Source organism: Poecilia latipinna, unplaced genomic scaffold (genome assembly GCF_001443285.1).
Source record: "Poecilia latipinna isolate Pla-1442-1.1 unplaced genomic scaffold, P_latipinna-1.0 Scaffold1798, whole genome shotgun sequence".
Lineage (NCBI taxonomy): Eukaryota > Metazoa > Chordata > Actinopteri > Cyprinodontiformes > Poeciliidae > Poecilia > Poecilia latipinna.
In genome coordinates, this window is record NW_015114414.1 from 92,916 (window position 1) to 114,169 (window position 21,254).

General features: G+C 40.5%; 4 protein-coding genes across 5 annotated transcripts in view; 2 read left to right on the forward strand and 2 right to left on the reverse strand.

Annotated features, from left to right (window-relative positions):
- Positions 1-3,279, forward strand: part of rnf31 (ring finger protein 31) — a 31,115-nt gene extending 27,836 nt beyond the window's left edge. For both annotated transcript variants that reach the window (XM_015061303.1, XM_015061304.1), the window contains exons 17-24: positions 231-320; positions 428-542; positions 1,275-1,387; positions 1,479-1,592; positions 2,055-2,103; positions 2,181-2,277; positions 2,760-2,925; positions 3,010-3,279. In XM_015061303.1, the coding sequence (XP_014916789.1) occupies positions 231-320; positions 428-542; positions 1,275-1,387; positions 1,479-1,592; positions 2,055-2,103; positions 2,181-2,277; positions 2,760-2,925; positions 3,010-3,057 (792 nt within the window). In that variant the 3' untranslated portion in view covers positions 3,058-3,279. The remainder of the gene's footprint in view (positions 1-230; positions 321-427; positions 543-1,274; positions 1,388-1,478; positions 1,593-2,054; positions 2,104-2,180; positions 2,278-2,759; positions 2,926-3,009) is intronic.
- A 1,607-nt stretch (positions 3,280-4,886) lies between these two features.
- irf9 (interferon regulatory factor 9) lies at positions 4,887-13,932 on the forward strand. The gene is made up of 10 exons (XM_015061306.1): positions 4,887-5,313; positions 5,639-5,713; positions 7,263-7,385; positions 7,810-7,987; positions 10,309-10,427; positions 10,512-10,581; positions 10,895-10,954; positions 11,068-11,454; positions 11,800-11,915; positions 12,549-13,932. The coding sequence occupies exons 2-10, from the start codon at positions 5,657-5,659 to the stop codon at positions 12,714-12,716; spliced, it is 1,278 nt and encodes a 425-aa protein (XP_014916792.1). The 5' UTR covers positions 4,887-5,313; positions 5,639-5,656; the 3' UTR covers positions 12,717-13,932.
- Positions 13,933-14,641: 709 nt separating this feature from the next.
- Positions 14,642-18,314, reverse strand: emc9 (ER membrane protein complex subunit 9). Its single transcript, XM_015061307.1, has 6 exons — positions 18,044-18,314; positions 17,756-17,958; positions 16,988-17,064; positions 16,838-16,907; positions 16,625-16,719; positions 14,642-15,320 (listed from the first exon to the last, which is right to left on the reverse strand). The coding sequence occupies exons 2-6, from the start codon at positions 17,948-17,950 to the stop codon at positions 15,140-15,142; spliced, it is 618 nt and encodes a 205-aa protein (XP_014916793.1). The 5' UTR covers positions 17,951-17,958; positions 18,044-18,314; the 3' UTR covers positions 14,642-15,139.
- A 699-nt stretch (positions 18,315-19,013) lies between these two features.
- Positions 19,014-20,730, reverse strand: LOC106965294 (adhesive plaque matrix protein-like). The gene is made up of 4 exons (XM_015061299.1): positions 20,625-20,730; positions 20,502-20,548; positions 19,196-20,431; positions 19,014-19,123 (listed from the first exon to the last, which is right to left on the reverse strand). The coding sequence occupies exons 1-3, from the start codon at positions 20,639-20,641 to the stop codon at positions 19,209-19,211; spliced, it is 1,287 nt and encodes a 428-aa protein (XP_014916785.1). The 5' UTR covers positions 20,642-20,730; the 3' UTR covers positions 19,014-19,123; positions 19,196-19,208.
- Between the last annotated feature and the right edge of the window lie 524 nt (positions 20,731-21,254).

Here is a 21,254-nt window from a genome sequence, read left to right on the forward strand (position 1 = left end):
AAAAGAGAGTACTGAAGCTGAGCTACGTGTGATGCCTGCTTATTCCACTATTTCAACATAGCACACCACAACAAGGCCATAGACCGATCCTAACCTGTTCAAGGAAGTTCTCTGTTACTAAAACTAAATGAAATAGCAAATAGGACACAGTTTTAACACAAACTTACAATAAAATGAAACAAAAACTAAAAGACAAGCTGAACATTTCACTCCCTTTTTCTCCCCCTCAGTGCACCTCCGGCTTTATCAACGATGGAAACCAGCTGAAGGTCACCTGCCCATCCTGCCGCAAGAGTTTCTGCGCTCAGTGCAAGAAACCGGTGAGTCTGACCTCAGCAGGAATGTGTGTGGGAGTCGCTCGTCCTCCTTCAGCGCAGATAAACATCTGAGGAAGCGCCCCCGCTCAGCTGCTGTGCCTCTGTTCCAGTGGGAGCCTCAGCACCAGGATGTTTCCTGTGAGCAGTTCCAGCTGTGGAAGAGGGAGAACGACCCGGAGTACCAGAGGCAGGGCCTGGCCGGCTACCTGAGGGACAACGGCATCAGTAAGTACGACACCGCTGCATCAGCAAGCAAGAAAGCAGCAATTATCGTGAAGAAAAACATTCATTCAGTCTACAGGTACAGCTTAAAAACTTCAAATATCATGAAACTCATATATAACATAGATTTACAGAAATGTAATTTTTTTCCTTCCACTCAATTTTCTGGGAATATACTTGGATACAGCATTCTGTGAATAACTAGCTTCTTTAGCGATGACTTTTTGTGTCTTCACCATGATGCTGTCACAAGAAAATCACCAATTCAATCTACAGGTGCAGCTCAAACATTTTAAATATCACAAAACTCATATTTTAGAGATTTATTACACATGGAGGGAAATATTTCAAGATTTTATTTCTTTTTTTCTAATTATTTGTACCTCGGAAAATTAGAATATTGCATAAGATCAATAAAAAAAAGTATTTTAAACACAAATGCCAGGATTTAAAAAGTGTAAATTTTCCTCCAATACTTTTTCCTTCCACTCAACTTTCTGGGAATATACTTGGGTAGAGTATTCTGAATAACCAGCTTCTTTAGCACAGAAGCTAAGAATAACATTTCCCGTGTCTCCTATGGGATTCCAAGTTAGCTTTGTCTTTTTAAAAGTTAACTAAGATATTTAAACTAGCAGCTAAACCAGAACTAGTTGATGATATTTTGTGTTTTTCCAGTGTTCCCAGTTAAAGCATTTCTTCTTCTGATCTGACCAGCGTGTGTTTTTCTTGCAGCCTGTCCGGAGTGTAAGTTCCAGTATGCGCTGACCAAAGGTGGCTGCATGCACTTCACCTGCTCCCAGTGCCGCCACCAGTTCTGCAGCGGCTGCAACAACCCGTACTACAAGGTGGGTTCCCATGACGACGCATCAGCCTGGGTGGGGTTAGCGACGTCTGGTCCCAGTGTTCCCAGTATTTTGGTGTTTGTTCCTCCTGCAGATGGAGTGTAAGATTCCTCAGTGTAAATTCACTGGCCTGCACGCCCACCACCCCAGAGACTGTCTGTTCTACCTTCGGGACTGGGACGCAGACCGGCTGCAGGCCCTGCTGCAGGTAACTGGGAGGAAAGGGGAACCAGAACCCTTCCCTCCAGAACACGTCTAGGCTGTTCATGTGAGATTCAAGATTTGAAGCAGAGTTCCTCTCTGAGTTCATGGAGATGCTAAACTGGGATTAGCATCTCCCAGTTTAGCATCTCTTTTTATACCATCGTCGTCTTTCCTCTCATATTTTATCCTTTTTGTTTTCCTGTTTCGTCGTTGTTTTCTTTTCATTTCCATTTTAGTTTTCCTTTTCTTCCTTTTGTTGTGTTTTCCTTTTTCTTATTTTTTCACTAAATAAAAAAAATAGAAAAAAATGATATTTTTCCCTTTTCTTTTCCTTTGTTCTTATTTTATTTCCCTGCATCTTGTGTTTTTAGCTGAAACATTGAAGTTATTCACATCAGGAGTTGATTTAAAATCAGTTCAGTTTAATTAAAAAGTAAATTTAATTTCCTGTCTTGTTTCCCACCAGAGGAGCCGCGTGGCCTTCAACACGGATCCTTCCAATGAGACCCCAACTGGTGAGTGTCATCCGGTTCTGCTGTGGAAATGATTTGGACCTCCTGGAGTTTCTTAACGCTCCGCTCTCTGTGCGCAGACGCCTGCGGCGTGATGGAGCAGAAGGACGAAGGCGGCCAGCCGGCCGACTCGCCATGCGGCCTCCAGACCCAGCCGGGCCAGGCCGGGCTATGCATGTGAGTCAGCAGAACTGGACAGAACCTCTGGACGGTTCCTGCTTGTCGGGTCGAGCCCAGAGGTTCTGCAGCGAAGTGAAGCTGCATTTAGGATTGGGGGAAATAATTCCTATGTATAGTGATATGGTAAAGTTAAATACTCTAAAGCTAATTGGATGCCTTTATAACTTAAAAATTTAAGTTATAAATTAACTTCCTCCTGACACTGATTTTGTTTTTTAGTTATTTAATAAAAATGTTTAGGAAAAAGAAAACGGAGAAATCTGAAAATATTTGGGTCAAAAGAACGACATCCATCCATCCATCCATCCATCCATCCATCCATCCATCCATCCATCCATCCATCCATCCATCCATCCATCCATCCATCCATCCATCCATCCATCCCTCTCTCTCTGTCTCTCTCTCTGTTTCTCTCTCTCTCTCTCTCTCTGTCTCTCTCTGACTGAACCCCTCTGAGTCTCAGGTTGTTTTTCCTGCAGGAAACACTACAGGGAGTACCTGGTGAGCCTGATAAACGACCACTCTCTGGACCCGGCGGTTCTCTACGAGACCCAGGAGCTGGTTGTGGCCTGCCAGAGATACCTGGGCGACCTCAAGAAAGGAGACGGGGAGGACGACAACGCTTTCAGCGCCCGCCTGCTGAAGGTTCGGCCCAGACAGGATTACACTCACCTGCTCTAATAAACCCGGAGACGCTGCTAATCCAACTGTTCTGTTTCCGCTTTGCAGAAACTGATGGAGGTTCCTCTTGGAGAAAAAGTTCCTCGAAGCAAATAAACTGAAGAAAACCCTGGCCTGCAAAAAACTCTTACCAAGTATCTCTATCTGGTTTCTAAGGCAGAGAACGCCAACATGTAGGAGCCTGTTTTCAGTCATTAATATGGATGAAAAAGTTCTAGATACACTGGCAGGTAAATTCACCTGTAACAAAATATTTTCCTATAACTTATAAAGAACTAGAACTTTTTCACAGTATTAAGGAATTATTCACTTAAAACAAGCTGCTGCATTTTGCTGATAAGTCAGTTTTGTTTTATTCCAAGATATTTGCTCTAGAAACTAGAATAAAAATATTTGGTGGGACTTTGAATTTTTGCAGCGTTGACATCTGATTGATTATTCCATAGAAATCATATATTTATAACCATATATTTGTTGGGTTATTTCGGTGAAACACAATCTATTTTAACATTTTATGCACATTTTCTCTTGTTTTGTGCGTTTTTAATTGAATTTAGTTAAAAAGTTTAAGCTGAAGTAATTCACTGTGTTTGTTGTTGTCCAGGAATCGGACAGTTTTATTTCTTACACTTGAATAACGAAGCTAAATGAGGGGAAACAAATGAAAACATCATGTTATATTGATTAGATTTTGGTGCAGATGTTAAATTTTTCTTCTTGTTTGGTGTTCACATGATGACATCACATTTAAAACCAGATCAATAAATGGTTCAAAATGGAAAAATTGAGGAAATTCTCATTTTTATTTACTGCTTCTTTCTTTATTGGAAATGTGAAGAAAAATGAAACGTGTCATTTTTTGCAGGGCTTTGTAAAGCCGTCTTTAACTGAATAAAGCTGTAAAGTAACTGAGGCTGATGCTGTGCAGCCAGACACATTACAGTCATTAGTAAACAGTCTCTCCACCCCCTGCATTTCTGCCAGATGATGCAGCACTTCTGGAGAAAAGCTGTGCATGTTGCAAACAGCTGGGCGTTCTCCACTGTAGGAAAAGACCAAAATGACCCACAACACAAATATTACAGCACATATGGGTTACATTTGACAAAACTATTTCAGATTAGTCTGGATTACTGGAAAGAGAATCAGATAACTTCATTTAGGTGGAGTCATATGAGCTCAAGTGGAGCTGAAATCATTTTAAAATAGGAGCTTTGATGCTTGAAGTCATTGTCTTTGTGTGTTAGCAAAGGTTAGCAAACGACTCACTTTGCCCCTTTTATCCACGGAAACTGAATCCTGGATTAAGTCCAATCCCTCTGATTGGGACATCTGAAGAAAAGTAGAGAGATCTGAGTCCTGTGTGTTGCCAACGCCCATCACAGAGGACCAGGATCCAAAAAACCTTTGAATTTCTTCAGCCAAAGTCAACAAACCCTTAAACAGATAAAACCCCGTCTGTTGCTTCCTTAACAGGTTTCCCAAAAACTTAAGCAGATGATACTCTAAGTTACTTAAGAAAAACATTGACACTATGGGCAAAATAAACCAACAAAGTAAAGACGATGTATTTTAACAAACAACTGATAAAAATCAGAAGTGTTTAGTACAGAAACCAACAAACTAACCAAGATCAAGTATAAAAATGAGACCAATGGAGATCCAGCATGTATGAGAGAAGCTCTGAACAGAAAATGTTGACTTTAGAACAATTATCTGTATTTACCAACTATAAAGCCTCAGAAACATGCATTGTATTCATGCTGGTTGTGGTGGTCATATAAGTACATTAAACAGTTTATCCAACTGAACTATAAAGTAGATAATTTACACACAAACTGATGTTTTCAAGCATCTATTACAAAATTAGAGAATTACAGCAGACTAATAAAATAAACAATTTTAACACAGAAATGTTTAGATTTTATGACAAACAAGTCTTATTGGGGGACATATTTGAATTTACTGAACATGTAAATATTCACGTCAGATAAAAACAGCAGGATATACTACTCATAAATCATTGTATTGGCTAATAAAAAGTCTAAGAAATGTAGAATAAAGTGTTGCAGTGTGGATAATTAGATGTAATTATTTAGTCATAACTTGAACTGAAGCACGAATATATATTAAAACAAGCTGCAGTTTCGTTTAGGATAAAAAAATCGGGTCGTGTTTGTTATGCAAGCTGCAGACTGAGTGGTGTTTTCTGTCGCCCCCTGGCGGTGGAGACGCTGCGTGTTTCTGCAAAATCACGTGATTTCGAGGAAACGGGCAGCTGGGCTGAGAGGAGCGAAGCTCTGCTGCTCCGTCACTCAGTCTGCAAGGCGCCGCTGAGGAAACATAACCAAGGTAAACGAAACTTAAACCTACTTCCTCCATTTTGACACTTTACCTTCTATTTCTGACTTTATAAAGTCCCCAGAACCGCAGCGGAGGGCTCGCTTCTGATATTTTATATCAGCAAAACTCGGCTCTGTTTGAAGGTTGTCAGATTTTTTTAAAAAGAAAAACAACTTTTAGTTGTTAACACGGCTCATTTCTGTGTCATAAATCAAATGTATTCGTCTTTTACTTATTTTTTCAGTCAGTTATTTATTAAAATGCGCCTGTAGAGAGATATTAGCTCATGTCATTAATGTGCCACTTATTATTTTATGTTGTTTATGTATTTCAGCCGTTTTAAAGGGGAATCATGGCAGCAGGAAGGATGAGATCCACCCGCAGACTTCGCTCATGGATAGTGGATCAGGTGTGTGTGTGTGTGTGTGTGTGTGTGTGTGTTAATGTCCTGAGGGGCAGAAAGGGAGGGGGAAGCAAATAGAGTCCTAATAACTGTCCCGTTTTTGAGGTTATATATATATAAATATCAACCGGAAGTCTAATTTTCAGAAGTTAAAATGAGTTAGTTCTCTTCTTAAGTTATTAAAACTGACTTTAACTAAAATACCACCTGCTGAAACTTTAATGAGATGCTTNTATGNGACCTAAATCTGTTTTTTTAGAAACAGGTATGGTCGGTTTATTTGTTATTGTAAACAAGTTGTGTGACCCAGATCAGACATCTATTAATACCTGTGTTTTAATGCACTGTCTTACAAGTCTGTCTGATTTTTCTCTTGCAATTGAACGAGACAAAAAAAGAGAAAAACTTGGTCAAACTTGTGCGACTTTGTATTGTAAATTTCCACCCAAAAACTCAAGAGATTTCTATATTAATTCAACAAATTTACGAGAAAAAGATCAGACTCTATGCTGTAGTTAAAAAGTTGTAAATTTACAAGAAAAAAATTATAATTTACCATAATAGGCACAATCTATTCTTTAGAAAAACATCCAGATGCTCCTAATTTACCACCTCAATGTTAGAGGTTTTCTGGTAAGACTAAAAAATACAAAGTATTTAAAAAAATTAAATTATGAGAAGTCGAAATAAGATGACAATAAAGTCATGATATTTTGGGAATAAAGTCAATATGAGAATAAAGTCAAAATAATAAGGGAATAAAGTTGTAGTATTACAAGAATGAAGCCGTAATATTGTGACTTCATTCTTGTTATACTACAATTTTATTCTGGTAATTTTATTACTTAATCTAATTTTATTTATTTATTTAAATGTTCTTAGCGTGGCCCTAATACTGGTGTGTTCTGGCATTTTTTATTTTTATTTTGTTTTATGCAAATTTATGACTTTCTATGTTAGAGAAAATCTTGTTTTGATATTTAACTTTTTCTTGTTGGATTTTTTATGTAAACATGTGAAATGAATCTAAAAATTTCCAAGTTTTTGCCAGAAATTTACTCAGGTTTAACAAACTTTCTGCTACTTTCTTTTTGTTTTGTCAAATTGCAAGATAAAAATCGGATACATTTGTAAAATAATTGCATTATAATAGCCCACAGAAATTAAATTGGTTGAGGCAACTGAAACTGTTGTGCAGTTCCAACAGGATAATGATCTGAAACACATTTCAAATCTGGTCTAATGAGATAAAGCTAGCTAACTGGAAGCTCATTCCAGTTCAAAAATGAACGGACCGTGCTCCAAATCTTCGTCTAATCCTTGAAACATTTAGCTGTTATTATATTAAAGAACCATATTGCAGTGATGGAGTAACTCCAGCTCTGCTTATTGTGACGCTCAGATTCTATTTGGGCCGATCTGGAGATCTGCCGTCTGTTGAACCATTAGCAGGCGTTAGCGCTGGGCAGCAGTTTGGTTTCGCCAAATGGAGGAACTTCCTGTTGGTGTTTGAAACGTTGCTGGAAACCAAACGTTGGTGTTTGTCGTGCGACAGGTGAGCAGCGGGAAGTATCCAGGTGTGATGTGGGACGACGAGGCCAAAACGATGTTCAGGATCCCATGGAAACACGCAGGGAAACACGACTTCCGTGAGGACGAGGACGCAGCGCTCTTCAAGGTCAGAGGTCGCCTGATGCTTTGTGACTTTGGGTTTTAGATTACAGGATGAGCGGAACCGGATCAGAACCCAGTGACTGGACCGAGTTTGGAAAATATTTCTGTTTTCAGATTGAATTTAAAGTCTGACATCCATCCATCATCCATCCATCCGCCTATCGTTCATTAATCTGTTCATCCATACATACATCCATCCACTCATCTGTTCATCTATCCAGTTATCTATCTATCCATCCACCCAACATCCAATCATCCATCCATCCATCATCTGTCTGTCCATCTATCCGTCTGGTTTTCCTCCACCCCTCCATCCATCCGTCCTTCCATTTGTTCATCCATCCAACATGTATCCATTTTTTAATGTATCTGTTTTTCATCCGTCCATCCCTCCCTCCATGGTAACGCTGGTTCCCCTGGTTCTGCAGGCCTGGGCCGAGTTCAAAGGGAAGCTGGGGAACGGAGAGAAGAATCCTGCGGCGTGGAAGACGCGTCTTCGCTGCGCTCTCAACAAGAGCCCCGAGTTCAAGGAGGTGATGGAGCGCGCCCAGCTGGACATCTCAGAGCCGTACAAGGTGTACCGCCTGGTGCCCATCAGCGAGCAGGGTGAGGCCCACACGCCGGTGCTGACCCGGTCCAGGTTTTCTGTCTGTCTTGGTTTGGTGAAAACATTGAGCAACACGTTACACAAACCGATCTATTTTTCGAGCAGAAGCGTTTCTGCTGCAGTTTATCTCTGACAGGAGCGTTTGGTGTTTGTCCAGCAGCTGGTTCTGATTCTGGTTCTGGTCCAGATAAAACTCCAGCTGCTGATTCTTCAGATCAGACTGGTGAACTTTCACAAACATTCAGCAGACAGAGTGAGGGTTTTATTTAGAGCAGGAACCAGGAAACCAAGTGTGATTTCTCTGAGGTTTTCACTACGATTCGTTGGCGGACGAAGTGGCTTCAGGTGTTGAGACGCCTGCTGGCGCGAAGATTCAAGAGGAAATGGAGCTGATGCTCCACGTTACCCTGATTTGAATATCTTGAAACTTTTATTTTCAAACTTACTTCCTGTTTTCCCGACAGGAAGCCACTCTTCAGTCAAACATCAGTCAGAAGTCACAGTAAAAAAGTCACAAACATAAACATTCAACAACAGAAACATAGTGATGCTTTGGGTAGGAAGGATCTCCAGTAGCAGTCAGTACTGCCATCTGTAGAGGCCTCTGACTGAAGACTGTTGCTTTATCACCTTCATGACACATCAGTTGTTAACTAGCTCTGCTAATCCACCTCATTTGCTTTTGCCGCTCCTCTTTAATGCTACATTCCATTTGTAGTTGCAACTCAGAAAATCCAGCTTCTGAGTCGGGAAAAATCAATATCCAATATGGCTGCTCCTCGCAGCAACAGCAGTAGAAGTGTGTCTAAAACCCATTCTACATGTAGCGCCTCCAACTCTACAATGAAAAAATTAAACGTGGTGAAAAGTACAGCTTCAAACGATGATCGTAAGATGAACAGTGGCCACTTGGGCGCCGCCATTTTGAAAGCAGATTATGTTAACTGGACCACTGTTAACTCAGGTTTGATGTGGTTTTGACCTCTGAGACAGCGAAACCTCATAACTATCCTGACATGCTAACAGCTCCATAACATGTCCTGGATGACACCATCAGCTCTGCTGATCCACCTCATTTACTTTTGCCACTCCTCTTTATGGTTAGAAAGATGTTAGAGTAGGAGATCTCTCTCTCTCTCTCTGCATCCTTGAAGCCTCCTTTCCACCTCCACTGGGGTCATAGTTCAGGTGTTATTTGAGCTTTCGAGAAGCTTCATTCTGCACAGAGAACTAGTCAAAGGCCGCCTCAGAAAGAGGAAGTATGAAGCAGTTAAACATGATGATGACAGCAGGGGTGTAAACTGAAGAGCTTCACTGGGATCTGGCTTCAGGAGACGCATTGAACGTTAATATTTCATCAGTAATAAAGTTATGATGTTTATCACGGCAGCTGTAAAGCAGGGAAACGTCGTCAACCTCCATATTTACACTAACGTTTAGCTCTCCTGTCTGGGATCATTCATGCTAATGAGCTTCCAGTTTGTTTACGTTTTATCATGGCAACCAGAACGAGAGTATTTACATGTCAGCTGCTTTCTGACTCACTTCGGACCTGGAAGGTCAAAGGATCGCTTGATCACATTTTTATTCTTACCTTTGAGGTATTCTTTGCTTTTAAGCAGATTTTTAAATGTTTTTATTTTAAATTAGAAAAGTGATGATATCCAGGGTTCCTACGAACTCTGGGAAAGTCTGACTTTTGATTCAAGTAATTTCAGATCTGGATAAAATGGAAATGGAAAAATATTTCCTTTGTTTTACTTCTTATCTTCTAAAACTTCATTTCCAGAGTTATTTTTTTCTTTGTCTTTTCTAGTTCCTTTTTTTCTCGTTATCCTTCCTAGAATCCTTTTTCCTTCCCTTTCCTTCTTGTGTTCCCTTTCTTATTTCCTAGTGTCCTTCTTCCCTTTTCCTCTCGTTTCATTCTTTTCTTTTCTTCCCAGTGTCGTTTTTCCTGTTTCCTTCTTATGTCTCCTTTTTCCTTCCTTCCTAGTGTCCTCTGCTTTCCTTTTTGTCTCTCCTTTACCTTCCTTTAGTGTCCTTTTTCAGTTTCCTCCTTGTCTTTTCTTTCTTGTTTCCCTTCATTTCTTTTTGCATCCCCTTCCATCTTTCTCTCCCAGTTTACTTTTTCCCTCCGTTCTTTAGACTTTCTGAAGGTTTTTTTTTTGCGTCAACCACCTGATCATGACAGCATGTTTTGCAGTTTGCGCTTAATAAAAGGTGACATCTCTCAGAAGCTTCGGCTGCTGGCAGTCAGAATATAATCCCTTGGATTATCGCTGCTGGACGTCAGATTAATCTTCCTCCTCCGGGTTTCCAGGTGTGCTGCTTCCTGAGCCGAAGGTCAAAGAGAAGAGCAGCAAGAAGCTGAAGAGGAAGAGCAGCAGCTCGGACTGCCAGGTCAAAAAGATCAAAACTGAAGAGGTCACCTCTCAGCTGGTGAGGCTGACGCTCAGGTCAAAGGTCAAGGTTTCGTCCTGCAGATGTCAGGTGGACCACTAACCTTCTGTCCTTGATTCACAGCATGAAGAGGAAGAGGACCAGCAGCAGGACAGCCAGCCGGTCCAGTCAGACGGACCTGCCCAGTGCACCAGTGAGTCCAGGCGCTCTGTTACAGCCCACAGCATGATGCTGCCACCGCCATGCTCAATAACTAGCATAGTGCTTTATAGAGGAAGATCTAATCTCTTCTAAACGCTGATGCCTGAGATTCATTTACGAAATATTTGTGTTTTGGTGCATTTCTTTAAAAACATCATCCAGAAGGAACTTTTTTCTGTAAAAACCCCAGTGAGGTTGTTATCAAGCCGTTTCTTTGTCTCTGCAGTATTTCAGAATAACTTTAAGCCTCATTACGAGTTTTTTCTGCTTAGTAACTGGTTTATTTCTCATCTTCCTCTCTGCAGCGCTGGATGAGATCAGGCTGGACGTTCGGATCGAGGAGAGCGTCCCGGCCAACACAGGAGGTAACCAACGTTACAGCAGGAGAAAAGCTGCTGTCTCCATCATGTGGCTTTAGCTCCGCCCCCTCTGATAACCCCGCCCCCTCTTATAACCCCGCCCCCTTTCTTTCCAACAGACCAAGACTCCTTCAGCGTGACGGTTCATTATCTTGGCCAGGAGGTTCTCAAACGTCAGATCAGCGGCCCCGATGTGCGCATCGCGTATCTGCCCTCCTCGCCCGCCCCCCCGACTCCTGCCGCCCTGTGCCGCTTCCCTCGCATCCTGCTGCCGGAGCCGCCGTCCGCGTTGCCGGCGGGCGAGGAGCTGCAGGCGCTGTTCACCCTGCTGCCCTTCATGGCGAAGGGCATCGCGCTGACGTCCACGCCGCAGGGGGTGTACGGCAGGCGGTTCTGCCAGGGCCGGATCTTCTGGACGGGGCCGCACACGACCACGCCGGGCCTCCACCGGATGGAGAGGAACATGGAGTCGGTGCTGCTGTTCAGCAAGGACATCTTCAAGCAACGTGAGTCTAAACGTCTGGTTTTTATTTATCCGTTGAGCTGCCAGGTTCTCGTTTGGCTGAATCCTTAAAAAGTCTTAAATTCCTTTAAAAAAACAGTGAATTGGCTTTAAATTCATTGTCATGTTGTAAAAGCAACCTATTGTGCTTCCTTGAACAGGTGAGGACATACAAAAAAACATTACACTAAAATGAATCCATTATGGTCTTAAAAAGTCTTAAATCTGAGCTGGTGAAACTGGTGATATAAAACATGATGGAGCCTCGTTTAAAGAATATCTCAGGCTCTGCTTTCCTCCAGTTCCTGAAACTGACCTGAAAACCGGTTCTGGTCTGGTGTTTCCTCAGAACTGGACTCTTTCCGAGCCAACGGCGGCGAGCCTCCTCAGTGCAGCTTCACTCTGTGTTTTGGAGAAGAGTTCAGCAACACCGAAGATCCGTCTCGCAAACTGATCATCGCGCAGGTAAACCTCCGGACACGGAGGCACATTTTGATCATGTTGGTTTTAATGCTACATATTTTTTTAAAAATTAGAAAATTGATAATTTGCAGAAAAAAATACAGTTTTCAAAGATTAAATATACAATACCAAGTCGGAAATTTGTGGGAAAAAAGTGACAGAAATCATCTAAGATGAAGGTAAATGAAATTATTTCCTCACAAATTTCCATTTGCTCTACATCAGAGAAAATCTGTTTAAATATGTCAAATTAATGTCAAAGTGATGTTGGTGGAAATTTACTGTCCTGACACCATTTTACCATCTAGAATGGCCCGTGTTCCCCAAATACAGCATCGTATTTAAGGAATCAATTTGAAATTATTTATTGAAGTTTAAAGGAATAAATTTGAAATCTAAAGAATCACATTTTTTAAAATCTGTTATTTAAAACTAAATTTCGTGTATATGAGCCAAACGTCCTGCTGTTTGTTCCACTAATCTAATATTAAGTTCAGTTCTGATGGTTTTGCATCAGATTTCATCAAATAAAGCCACTACGATCTAAAAAAATACATTTTGATGTCCAGTTTTTCTACTGTGAAGCGTAAGTTGAGGTAGTTCCTCTGTAAGGTGGCCTGTGCCTCCTGTCTGCAGGTTTCCCTCCCGTGGGCGGAGCAGCAGGTGGAGAACGCGCTCTCCGTCTTCAACACCCTGTCGGTCTTCCGGACCTTGGCCAGCCAGTCTCCGCTGGGAGAAATCACGCTGAACCTCGTCACGGTGCCGTCGCCGTCCTCCGAGCTGGACGCCTGTCAGACCAACTGAGAGTCTCCAAGAAACTCTGAAACATTCCCAGCTTTCAAAATAAGAGCCTCTGCTTTCTCTGCACGCGAAAAATAAGACTTTGAAGCACTCAAAAGAAAAATCCGTTGAACTCTGGAGCTAAATCGGTGACGTTTGGGGTTAAAAAAATGGATTTTCTTCATTTCCTGCGGGGATCGGTGCGTTGGAAACACTACAGGAAAAGCCAACGGCATGGAGATCATGTGTTTTAGAGAAATTTAAAAATAGTTTCTCTATAAATCAGTTTTTATTGTTCTGTTGGTGCTTAGAGCCCAAACACTCTTTTAAAGGGACCATAAAGTTAAAAACAGGCATGTTTAAGGTACTGTACTCCAATCATAGCATAGATTAATAGTTTTAGCTACTTGTTATCATCCAGACTGATTATGAAACAGTCTTAAAGCTGAGTTTTAGTTTAAAACACTCGTTTTATTAAATAAAAGACTTTCACTGTGAACTTCATTATTACAGCAGAGATCACATCCAACAGTTTTTCCTTTTCACAATTCCTAAATCTTCCCTCATTCACTGGATTAAATTATGTATGGCTAAGAAGTAAAGCACAATAACAACCATGTAAGTCAAATTACTGTTTTAGCCTCAAAAACACAGATTTCTATTTCATTTTAGGGAAGCTCTAACTTTAGTAGATTATTATTTAAAGGCTGGTTTAAGAAGCTCTACTCAGATTTGATTTGATTATTTCTGGCTGGAGGTTGTGTTATGATGCCACGTTCAGGGCATCTGTTCAAGAAAAAATAGTTTTAAAAGTTTGTATTTTAATAATTTCTCAAAAAAAGATTGCAGTACCAAGTTAGTTTTTGTTCAGTTTAGATGGTAAAAGTTTACAAATAGCTGTAAAGCAGGCAGTGGAGTGTAGATTAAAAAAATAAATAAAAATGAGGCCATGGAGGAGAAAGTTTCAGCGGAAAAACTCCGAAATTTTGAGTAATTTCACATTAAATTTAAAGTATTAAAACAAAGATATTATAATGTCAGAAATTTGTAAGAATACGGTCAAATTTTTCAGAATTTTTTTTTTAAATTGGACATTTGTAACAGAAAATAGTGGATGTTATCTAAGATTGAGTCGGTACATTTAGGAAACAAACATCTGGATGTTTTCCAGAGTTAAAGGGAAGAATCCGGGTTGTTTTCCTGGACCAGAACGTCTCCTGGAGACCCGGTTCTGGTCCAGGAAAAGCCCAGACCTCATCCTTAAACTCTGGGAAACATCCAGGTGTGAGTCTCGTCGACGTAGCGCCTCAATCCTGGAGCGTTTCTGGCTATTTCGTCACAAATGTACAACTTTTTAGAAAATTCCTGATAAATTTGAGAGTTTTCTTACAAATTTCTGACTTTGTACATCAAATAGTTTTAATATTGTAAATTTATACCTTTTATCCTGGAAGATTTTCATTTTACAGCTTTTCAAAATCAGTTTTTTCTCGTAAATGAGTGAAATTAATTCATAAATTTCTGAGTTTTTTGGTGAAAATCAGCTCCTCCATGGCCTCATTATTTTTATTTTTTTCATCTATAACAGCCCCGATACTCTGTCATATTTATACCAACTATTCATGTTTATTTATATTTTTTAAGACTTAAACTGACAGAAAAACAAGGAATTATATCATTTGAATGTGGGGAAAAATCCAGAATTATGAACGGAAGACAGCAAACACTGAAATATAAAAAATATTCTAAAAATTCTTAGAATTTTTTTTTTAAATCTGAGAATTTCTTGAATTTGAATCTGAAATTTTCTCATCTGATGTTGGTGTAAAATGTAAATATGGGAATATTGCACTAAAGTTTAGAGCATTTAGTTTGTTGGAGTTCATTTAATGGTAGTTTGTCGATTTTAAGTTGATTTTCTTTAATTCAAGGTAAGAAAACGCTGCAGAAATGAAGAAGGAAATTTATTCTTGGACCACAACGAGCTTTGAGTTCAGTTTATATCCAATATTTAAAACTGGAACATTTAAGGTTTGTAGAAGTTGAAAACTTGTTACCAATGTAATTAATCACAGTGTAAAAACAATAATTAAGTACATCCTGTCAAATTAAACGTTTCTATCCAGCAATTATGAGGAAATCAACCAAATAAAACAGATATTTTTTTTAAACAAACTACCATCATCATCACATCATCATCCTGAGTTGGATGAACATTTTGTGACACAAGAAAAATAAAAAAGGCATTTAGAAATAAAACCATGAGGTGGATTGTTGGAGTTAAATCCTATTTTAAGGTGGATTAGTTAAAAAATGATCCGTTTTTTTTGGGTTGGCACGAGATGTAAATGTGTCATTTAAGCTCGTTTGTCTTTGTTCTGTCGATAGTAAAACTTTTCCATGGACTCTGCTGGGTGTGTGTTTGTGTCGGAGGAACCGGGTCGCCGTCAGATGTTTCCGTTGGCCGGCGAGGAAAGCTCGGCGATCTTGGCGTTGAGCGTCTGATTGGTCCAGTCCTTGGTGATGTCATCCAGGTGGCCGTCGAAGTCCACCAGGAGGGCGTGGTCGCCCGACTCCAGCATCTGGCTGGCGATGGCCTGCGTCTCTTCCCACTGCCGCAGCATGATCCTGGACAGGAAGTGACACGAGTCCGTTAGGCTGACGAACAGGAAGCTGCTGCTACTCAAAGCAATGGAGTCCAAGTCCAAACTAAATCAGCCATTTTATACATTTATTAATGAAAACTAAAAGGAAACTTGATAAATTGTTTCAGATGAGATTCTGATTTCTCAGACTAATCTGAGTCGGATTAAACTTCCTGATTCCAGATTAATCTCTTCCTGATGCTATATTGACATTTTACTCACTAAACTACAAACCAAGACTTTATAAAGTCCCTCACAAACCTAACATCTCAGTTTTTATCTGACAGACCAACACACAGTGGAAAAGAAATAGTTTTCACAACCCTCAATTAATAAATCTGAAAAGTGTGGCCTGCATTTGTATTCAGCCTCCCTGGTTTTCTGGAGTTTTTTCCTCCATCAGATAATTTTTTAGTCTGTAAACCTTCATTTTCAAGCCTTAGCACAGATACTCAGTTGGACTGAGGTTTGGACTTTGACTAGGCCATTCTAATTCATGAATTTGCATTGATGAAAACCAGGTGTGTCCAACTGCAATTAAAAAATGATAGAAATTTGTCCCGTCCAGCACAGGTGGTTGATTAAGAAGGACATTTTTTGTAATCAAGGCAAAACTATTAAAAACTTTATTTTTTATGATGAAAAATGTAAAGTACGACTGAAAGTATTTGTTTTTTCATAACCAAGCTTTTACCATAAGTAGATCCAGAGACTTCTAGAGACCCAAATCCTTCCAAATCCTTTTCTTATTACAGAAAATACTTTCTTTCTTTGTTTTTTAAACTAGTTCATTTCATACATCAATAGTACAAAATCCCTTTTAAGTTTCAGATCTGCTATAAATAACATCCATGTCTGCCTCTGCTGACCTTCACTGTTTCTCTACCTGAGGAATCCCTGACCTCACCGGCGCCCTCTGCTGGCCATTAAAGGTGTTCCAGCTCTTTCCAAACTGGATTATTTTCTCTCCATTTACTGGTTTTCATGTGAACTAAATGACAGATAAATTAGTTAATGTTTCAATTTAAAACATCCTGCAGCTTCCTGGAGACTCAAGCCACTTAAAATTATTTTTATTTTACATTTCAGTTTCTGGAATTTGCATCTTTTTCTAAAGGATAAAGGATGAACTGGTTGGTCGGATGTCTGAGCTCAAAGCTTTTGATTTGAACTCTTCCCAAATGACTTCCTAAGTTAAAAAATTGGTATTTAAACCCAAACTAACTCATTTTATTCTTTATAATTCCCATACTGACCCTTACGCCCTCCCTCCCCCTCGGTTCTTACGTGTGTTTGTCCTTCAGAACCCATTTGGAGTCTCTGCGCTCGTACATGACGATCGGAGGAACCCGATCATCTGGAGACATCTTGCTGCCGTCGAGCTTCAGGAAGAAACAGAAACAAACCGACTGCATTAAACCAGCAAACTCTCCCGTCCGTCCCATAAACATAGAAAACATTTAATCTCTTCATTAAGACTTTATTTTCTGTCGTCCTCACCATTAATAAGACTGCACTCTCAAACTGCTCGGCGATCTTGTCGGCTATCTTCAGAGCGCACGGCGTCGGGCTGCAAACAGACACCAGACCACTGAAACCGTTTCTGGATCGGCTTTGGTCCTGGAGAAGTTTCTTCCTTCAGAAACTCACCTGCAGTCTGATGCGCAGGCGTTGGCCTGGTAATATCCAACTATCCTCTGCTGAGTCTGAGCGCACCAGACATCCACCTGGGAGAAGAGGAGAGAGAAAACTGCTGGTTTAGTCATTTTAGACATGTCTGCAAAACATCTGAGTAAATTAGCTGATTTATGTTCAGCTTCAGGAGGATTAAAAACGCCTCATAAACGTGTTGCAGGAAATATTTAACTATTTAAATCAGCAGATTATTTACAAAAATAAAAGTGGATTAACACTTCACCCACAGTCCACACCTTACTGAAATCTTGAGAGGGCTTTGTAAGCCTGCAACTATTATTTTGATGATAAATCAATTAATCAGACAAAAATACATTCTGCAGATTTTTCATTTAACCACAAGCTTTGCCTTTATGGGAAATTTGATTTCTTTTACTTTTAACCTCAGAGAACATCCAATATTTTTTCTTATAAACATGTTAAAATAATTCATAAGATTTATGAATTATTTTGGTGGAATCTACTCCTTCATAACCACATTACTATTATTTTTTCATCTTCATGAATTTCAATGTGGGGGTGGAGAAAAAAAAAATCAGCACTTGTGAAATGGAGCAATGTAAATCCAATTTTATGTCAATCTGAATTTGGAATTTTTATATTGCTGAAATAAATTAAATTTTTAACTTTATTCTCATGTTTACAGAAAAACTTCCCTTATTTTGGATCTACATCACATCCTGGGCCTTTTTGAGAACTGGGCCACCACACCAAACTCCACACCTGCGTGAGGGCCAGTTGCGTGATGGGAGCCAAGGGCAGGTGAGAGTGAAGTAGCGGCACGCAGTCCGTCACGCAAACAGCGCCACCTGCCGAGCTTGAGGACAACAGCAGTCCATTGATGCTGCAGCGGGGGAACAGGCAGGAGTGCAGGTACATCTTCACATAAGCCCGACAGGAGAGCTCCACCTCACCCATGGTGACCGCTACGGAGGTGCAGGGCGGACAGAGAGACGTTGAAACACCGAACAATAACACAAACACTTTCCTTATGAACGGCGCCATATTTACCTAGAAACAGACCCAGAAACGTCCCGGTTCGGCTGCGTTTGACAGCCGGATAATTGCCCTGTTAGGTCCTGTGGTTAGCATACAAGCTAAACCGATCCGCTTAACTAGTCTACCTCCAAGTTAGTCTCACTAGAGCTGCGAGATACACGATCAATACCTTAAGCAGTTTAAAACCCAGTTAAATTACTTACAACACCCAGAGGTCTGTCTTTTAGCTAACAAGCTGGCGAATGAATGACGTCCAAAGGCAGTCACTGGTCCCTCCCACTGGAGTCATATGCATTGTTCCGATTGGCTTAGAGCCGAGATTCTGTAATATGATTGGTGTAGAACCGTGCTTCTCCGTTCTCCTTTTTAAGAGCGTGTTTACACATCACAGCACCGTGCGCCCCCTAACGGAGCGGAGGAAGGCACTTTGACAGAAGTGAATGAGTATCTAGAAAAATGTTTTGCTGAAATAAAGAGCATTACACGCCAGTAAAATCTCTGGATACTCAACCCACTAACTTAAAAAATGACAAGTCATGTTAGAAACATGTCACTGGATGTACTCCATTTTTTTACATGTACTGGTTAAAAAAAAGCCACTTAATTTTGAAACATGAATTGCAGGTAGATTGAATAAATGCACAGGGTTAATCCCAATATCACTGCCATTTGAAAAACTACCCTTACGTGAACCTCTTCGTTTAAAATGAAGACTAATGCATAGTCAACTAGTTTTATTGTGCAACATCTGCATGACTGGTTCTGCTTTAGTGGCACTTCTGGGACAGCCTTGGTTAGTTGATTGGGATATAAAGTTTCTGTGACCATTTGACCAAATCACCACCACACCTGGAACATGCAAAATTCCAGTCAAGTTTTTAATACCAGGTCAGCACAGAAAAGCTTAGCAATTGAAAATTAGTTTAGAGTTTTGCAGGCAGGTTTTTGTTTATGAAATTAAAGTAGAAAAAAAACCCCAATAAGATTAGAGCCACTTTATTAAAGACCAAAATAAAACAAAAAAAAAACATAAGTGTTGTAATGAGTCCTTTATTGACAGAGGTGAATAATTTGGCATCATTACTTCTGGACCTATGACAAAAAAAAAATGTCAATAAGTTAAGACAGTAAAAAGTTGAAGTTCCTCTTCATAGAATTACCAACCTTCTGAAGTGCTCTAGATGCAGGGCTTTGATTGCAGAAATGGCCATTTGCTATAGCATCCTGGACTCTTGGGTGGCTCTCCACGATGCAGGGGCTCTTTAGGAACCTTGCCAGACTCCAAGGTTTGGAAAAAAGGCATTAGGCCGTGGCTGACTGGAGCCTCTGTAGGATGCCTGGGCTTAACAGGGAATGTTTGTAGCCTACAAACACTAAAGGGACTCCCCACTGAACAAGGAGGCTTACTAGGAAGCTGTGGTGGTTGGACCTGAGGTACTGGACCTCCTATTGGATACTTTGACTCAACAGGAAGTACTGGTTGGTCAAACAGAGGGACTGGCCCTCCAAATGGGTACTTGGGTTCAACAGGAAGCGCTGGTGGGTTGGACAGGGGGACTAGAAATCCAAATGGGTAGTCTGGCACAACACGAAGTCCTGGTGGGTTGGATGGAAGGGCTGGACCTCCTATTGGGTACTTTGGTTCAGTGGGGTAAGCTGGTGGCCAGCAAGAACCTGATTGTCTTCTACTTGAACAAGGAGGCTTTCTAGGAAACTGTGGTGGCTTGACTGAAGAGACTGGACCTTCTATTGGGTACTTTGGCTCAACAGGAAGCGTTGGCGGGTTTAAGGGAGGGATTGGAAATCCTGTTTGGTACTTGGGCTCAACAGGAAGCGTTGGCGGGTTTAAGGGAGGGATTGGAAATCCTGTTTGGTACTTGGGCTCAACAGGAAGCGTTGGTGGGTTTAAGGGAGGAATTGGAAATCCTACTGGGTACTCTGGGGCCATCGGAAGCATTAATGGGTAGAACAGCTGGCCTGGATGGCCTATTGAGTACTTTGGCTCAACAGGTAGGATTGGTGGGTTGGACAGGGGGACTACAAATCTGAATGGGTACTCTGGCACAATAGGAAGCGCTGGTGGGTTGGACAGAAGGACTGGACTGCCTATTGGGTACTTTGGCTCAACAGGGAATGTTGGTGACCTGCAAGAACCTGCTTGACAAGGAGGCTCTCTAGGGAACTGTGGTGGCTTAAACAGAGGGACTGGACCTCCAATTGGGAACTTCGGCTCAGTAGGCAGCTGAGGTTTATTACTGCCCTGTTCCTGCTGAGGGGTAAAGAAACCATGGAAACCCCTTGGAAACCATGGGGCATAGCGTTGCACATCTGGGAGTTTGTGTGGTTTGTTTGGACCCCGAGTTAGAATCCCAACCTCAGGCTTTGAAGGCACATATGAAGCTGTTGAAAAGCAGACTCAAGTTAAGTCTTTGTTTCAATATATATTGAAAATTACACAAGTCAACCTTACCTTTTACTTTACATATCTCCAATGCCAATAAGGAGACCATCACCAGCCTAGGAATAAAAAAAAAGTTTAATAAAAACTGTTTAAGGAGGAAAAAAACATTTAATTTACTCTAGTTTGACATACCTGAACAGAAAAGCCATAATGTCAACCTAAGTTGACAGCACGCAATAACTTGTGTACTGCTGTTGCTTAATTTTATACCTCCCCCTCCAATTCTGTTTTGGTAAATGGAAACAGGTGTCAGTAGTTGAAGGCTGATGTGGTCAATTATCTTACAAGAGAAGTGTTTCCTGCAAGGGGAAACCATACAGGGACTTTTTTGGTGGAAAACAGCACCTATCACCAAAGTTTAGGAAATTTGCCTGTTTTTTTCTCCAGAACACTAGAGAGTCACTTTAACATACATGATACATTTATTGTGAAACATAAATTAGAGACTACACAGATTTAGATCAAGATCACCCTCTATGTGGTCAATAGACAGAATCTCACAGTTTAATGGCTAAAATACATACACACACATATATATATATATATATATATATATATATATATATATATATATATATATATATATATACACACTTTTGTGCACATTGTTTTTTATTATTTGTTTTTATGTCACATGTAGTAAATTAACATATTCTGTACAAAATAAATTTGATTTTGTGAAAATATGTTCCTGCCATTGGTTGACAAGGCAGATTTGCCACTCTCAATATGGCAGATGTGCCGCTGGATCATTTCAACAGG